Here is a 5,286-nt window from a genome sequence, read left to right on the forward strand (position 1 = left end):
TTTTTTTTTTTCCACTATTCCCGATTTTTTATTCAAGTAAATGAATGTCTGATGAAAGTGTGAAGAAATTCTGATGCATTTCCACTCGATGATTTAACCCAGCTCAGTGCGGCATGCAGCAGGACTTCATGAGGATTGCTTCATAGACTAGACAAGACAAAAAGACTATGTAGTTTTTGTTTTTTTTTAGTTCCTGACTAAAGTAAATGCCTGCTTCAGTCTGTTTTCCATCACACTTTTCACTAAACCTGTGAATGTGCAATAAATAAAAAAAAGCCAGAAGTAAACCTCGTCCTTGCATGAACTCTGCAGGAGCCCGTCTGAACTATCAGACCACAGGGAAAGTGCTTGCAGGCCTGTCACCTCATCATGACACAATTCTTCTTCAAATCAATGCAGGCTGCGTGGTCCTCACCCCCATACACTGCAGGGAAGAAAAAAAGCAGAGAGAGCAAAGCAGACGTACTAGTGTGTGGCGGTTCATGCAGAACGAAGGGGGTAGAAAAAAGGAAAAGTCATCTGCTGACATGGTTTCTGGGGCAGAAAACGTCATTACAGCTTTGCATCTGTCAGCTCTCATCTTAGCTTCATCATTGTGTTGTTGGGAACAGGCTGACCGCTTGCTTGCTGCCGCCATGTGACAACTAAAAAACTTTATGCACAAGTCGATGCAGACTCCCATGGGCCAGCCAGAGAAAGCTCACACTGTTATGGTTACTTAATCGATTTTCTCCAACGAGACATTTTACATCAGGTCGAGAGGAGCGCCCCAATAAAATGAAAGTGTTCCTCGTCTGGAGGAGCAGAGATTCATGAACTTTCTCCTGGACTGTTCCGTAAAAGGACGAATAAAGATATTAATCATGAGATGTTTCATTACAGCGGCGCTTACAGAGCCTGTCATGGTGGTTACTGTTGTGACAGCTAGATCGCTTGTGGGATAAACACTACAACAAACCCTATCCACGACAAAATGAGCCACACAACGACTTCACTGAGACACAGTTTTGGTGGAGTTCGCCTTACACAACAGCCGGCTGGGGGAGTCACGGCCTCCTGTGTGACACAGCTTGTTTATCACGCGCCAACCTAAAAAAAGTTCATCTGAGATTTCATCAGATGATCTCCTCAAAGATAAGAATTGTTAATCCACTGACATACTTTTTTTTTTAAAAACCTCAGACATTTACAGGCAAACTGACCATTAATTTTACACCGCTCTTCTATTCATTTTGAAAAAGGAAAACTTTTATAGTTTATTTTCTATAAAAACAAATAATAAAAATTAAGTACATTTTGGAACATTTTTTTTAAGTGATTTCGCGACAAAATATATTTAAAATATTTCAACAAAGTTATTGATTTCATTCATTTATTTGACTCTTGCATTACACCACCACTAAACATCCTCTCTACAAAACATTAAGTTAAAATAAATGGTTAAATCAGCATCACAGCATGACAGAACACATCAGAGATGAAATGACAGTGACAGTTTTTTTTCAAAAAACAAAAAAAAAGCTTGGAGAACATTGGAGACTAGGAGGAATTTTAGATCTAAATTTATATAAACATCCAAAAGTTGAGACTGATTGACAAATTTTTAATCTGAAGGACAAACAGACGTTTAGTAGCAGGTCTCATAAAATCAGAGGTTGTCAAAAAACAAAAAAAAAGCAACAACTTCAGAAAATGACAGTAAGAAAAACAAAAATATGTGCCTGTCGGGGCTGGCAGGAAAAAGCACCCACCAGCCATTACTCCCCCATGCCAAAGAAAATACAGCGACTTCCTGCTCTGACCCGAGGTTAAAGCCTGCGCACAAACCAGATACCCCAGCTGTCTGGTTTGTAGATGGAGCTGTGTTGAGTGTTGATGCCCATGGCAGAGGGTGGAAGGGAAGAAGGAAAATAGAGGGGGGTGGATCCGTGCCCACGTCTTACCATCATCTCTGCTGGCCTCACGAGCAGATAAGGGCATGCCTTAATCATGTTTGCCCTTGCCTTTAGGCGTGCCTTCGTTCCACGCCACATACACAAACAAAGCCAAAACCACATGCACGGCCAGCACGGCCACGATGGCTGCGTAGAAATAACTGTCCGAACTCGACATCTTCATTGAACCTAAAAGACAAAAAGGGGGAAAGGACGTTAGGATGAGAAGAAACTGCACTTTTGTCAAAACGTAAACTTTGGTTTTAGGTATGCATTGTTCCCTCGTTCACCGCGAGAGTTACGATCCCGCAATAAGTGGCATCTTTTTTCAGTGAACATTTTCACACTTTCTCTTGTTTAAACTCTCAAAGTTGAAAAAAAAAGTTGTTTTACAGAATGAAAACCAAGATCTGCATGCAATTGAAGATTTACGATGAACAGATTTTAGACAGGAGGCATGGTAAGGAGGAAACTGATTGACAAAGTCTTCAGCCAATCAGAATGCTGAACGCACTGCATTGTTAAAAATGATGCAAGATTGCAAAAGGTGGGCGAGGGATCTTTAAGCTTCAATAAGTTACGATAGGTTTACAATAGTAACAGAACTAAAAACTTCAAGTAAAATTTAAAAGGAAGCCTACTTAAGCGTTAGTTACAAAAAAACAGCAAAATAAAAAAGAAAATCTTACCAAGGGAAGAGTTTAAGACAAAGGCTTGTGTCTACTTTTATAATTCATTTTAAGTAGCAAAATATAGATTTTTTTTTTTGTCCTATATTTTTAATGTACCCGAGAGCTGATTTTATGAAAGACCTCATTTAACTGTGGTGCAAACTCTGAAAGTATTCCTGCTTTTAATCACAGATACAAAACGCAAGTTGCTTTTCCTTTAAGGCGCCACTTAGGACACCGATGATAAATTATCCAATACCATCAATGAATAAAAGGTTCTATTCAGAAATAAAAAGGGGAAAATTGGGACTAGTGTTTGATTTTTGTGGTGAAACTTTATCACTTCTGATCATGGGAACATTTAATGTTTATGTGATCCATCGATTGTCCTTAAAGCCATTTCCTACTTTGCAAAACTTTTGATTTTCATGCAGAACTGAGTCAAAAATTAGGTCAAAACTTGAAATAAGAAGTTCTCTCGACTTAACAAATATACTGTTTGATATATAAAATGTGCAGGATTTAATAATAGGCACACAAGCTCTCAAAAAAATGTAAATAATAACAGATTGCAATTATTAACCACATGACTATGCCTAAGTCCAAAATCTTTTTAAATGAAACCCTGTGTCAAAGTCAAGGCCCCGGGGGCTGGATCCGGCCCTTCGGCTATTATATCTGGCCCTCCAGATCATTTTGTTTTATTGTTATTTCATCTGGGATTTTATCAGATGATCTCCTCAAAGATAAGAGTTGTTAATCCACTGACATATATTTTTTAAAAAACCTCAGACATTTACAGGCAAACTGACCATTAATTTTACACCGCTTTCCTATTCATTTTGAAAAAGGAAAACTTTTACAGCTCGTTTTCTGTAAAAACAAATAATAAAAAATAAATAAATTTTTCGTAGTTTTGATCATTTTTTTAAGTGATTCAGTGACAAAATATTTCTTAACTATTTCAAAAAAGTTATTGATTTCTTTCATTTATGTGACACTTACATTACACCACCACTAAACATCTTCTCTACAAAACATTTAAAGTTAAAATAATAATTTTAGATTTAAATTCATATAAACATCCAAAAGTTGCAACTGTTTGACAAACTTTTAATCATAAGGACAAACAGCCGTTTAGTACCGGGTCTCATAAAATCAGAGGTTGTCAAAAAAAAAAAAAAAAAAAAAAAGCAAGAACTTCAGAAAATGAAGTTAACAGATCAAAATCTGTAAGTGTAATTTGTCGTATAAAATGACATAAGTAAAGAAATTTTAGATTTTTATTGTTTTAGCATATAGTTTATTTCTAACTTGAATAATTTTGACAAGATGTATTTTTATGGAGAGCAAAATATTGAAAGTTTTTTAAGGTTTATGTTGATTTATTCTGGAATAATATTTTCTGCATGTTTTTTTTAATGCAAATTTATGTTTTAAAAGTTACATTTTTAAAGTTTTCCAATTTTAGTTTTAGTGTGTTTTATAGATGTTTATCCTGTTTGGCCCGTGACCTGAGATGCGTTTTGGATTTTGGCCCCTGTGTGATTTAGTTTGACACTCATGCACTAATAGGTGACTAATTTCAGGAAACAATTCTGAATGTTACAAAATGTTTTAGAAACTTAAAAAAAATCTTTAGAATGTAAAAATACTCTAGTAAAGAAAAAACGTCTTATTTTCTGTATTGCAAGAAAATAATCAAAAAACACAACTTTGTGAAAAGTATGAATTATTGGTCACAAGAAAATTTTTCTGGCAAATTTTTTGCATATTTAAAATACTTTTTTTTTTTTTTTTAAAGAATGCTGCCTATTTGTATGGGGTGTGTTTTTGCAGAGTTGAGATTTATGAGCAATATATCAAATTAATTTCAGAAATGTTTACTTTTGTTACTCAGGAGCATATGTGCAGACCATTTTTAATTTTATTAGTTAGTAGTTTTAAAGGAATGTATAATTCAAAATTGATGATAAATGATCTTTTCTTACTTTCAGTATAATCAAATAAATGCTTACTGACAATTTCTACCCCTAATATTAAATTATTTTATAATCCCTTAAAATAAATAAACAAGCAAACAATTGGTCCTTAATAAAGGTGGAACAGGGTATAGTGTGAAGTTTAGGGAAACTTACCTTCAAATACGTATGTCTTTGATGTGAAATAAAGACCAATTGGAAGAGTGACCATCAGGATAGTGAAGAACAGTAATGTCTTGAGGGCTGAAACCAGGGAACCTTCATTTCTGCAAAAGTACAAGTCTGTTAGGAATAACCGAGCAAAAGAGGAGTGAATATTCAGAAATGTACTGAAATATGTGGTCATTTCTTATTGAAGCACATTAAATTATGTTTTTTTGTTGTATTCAAATATCTTGAGCATATCCTTAACATTAAGCAGCGCATTGTTTTTAAGCTATGAGTCACTAAGCTGTCAAGCTACCATGCTAACGTTGCTAAGTGGACCGTTTTCTCTCACCCTCTGTAGTACGGTGGTGGTCCAGCGGGGGCGTCCAACGATGCTCGGACTGATCCGTCCATTGCTGTGTGGATAAAAACTCTAGTTGGAGATTCAAATGAGGTGCTTTGTGCTGTTGTTAGCTTCAATCATCCGCTTGCTTTGAAAGTAGCACTTCCGGTATGGTCACGAGATCACTACCCATGTGCTCCAGCAAATCT

At 35.7% G+C, this 5,286-nt stretch overlaps 1 protein-coding gene across 1 annotated transcript; it reads right to left on the reverse strand.

Moving 5' to 3' along the window:
* Window positions 1-5,286, reverse strand: vma21 (vacuolar ATPase assembly factor VMA21). The gene is made up of 4 exons (XM_024283329.2): window positions 5,087-5,286; window positions 4,744-4,853; window positions 1,944-2,123; window positions 1-424 (listed from the first exon to the last, which is right to left on the reverse strand). Exons 1-3 carry the CDS (start codon window positions 5,146-5,148, stop codon window positions 1,984-1,986), a joined length of 312 nt encoding a protein of 103 aa, XP_024139097.1. The 5' UTR covers window positions 5,149-5,286; the 3' UTR covers window positions 1-424; window positions 1,944-1,983.

Source organism: Oryzias melastigma, linkage group LG10, assembly GCF_002922805.2.
Source record: "Oryzias melastigma strain HK-1 linkage group LG10, ASM292280v2, whole genome shotgun sequence".
Taxonomy (NCBI): domain Eukaryota; kingdom Metazoa; phylum Chordata; class Actinopteri; order Beloniformes; family Adrianichthyidae; genus Oryzias; species Oryzias melastigma.

Bases quoted from the DNA above. Each gene is read 5' to 3' on its own strand.
- vma21 (XM_024283329.2), bottom strand. From the start codon at position 5,148: ATGGACGGATCAGTCCGAGCATCGTTGGACGCCCCCGCTGGACCACCA. The intron at 4,854-5,086 runs GTGAGAGAAAAC...GTACTTTTGCAG, and splicing joins CCACCACCGTACTACAGAGG to AAATGAAGGTTCCCTGGTTT. The intron at 2,124-4,743 runs GTAAGTTTCCCT...TTTGTCTTTTAG, and splicing joins AAAGACATACGTATTTGAAG to GTTCAATGAAGATGTCGAGT.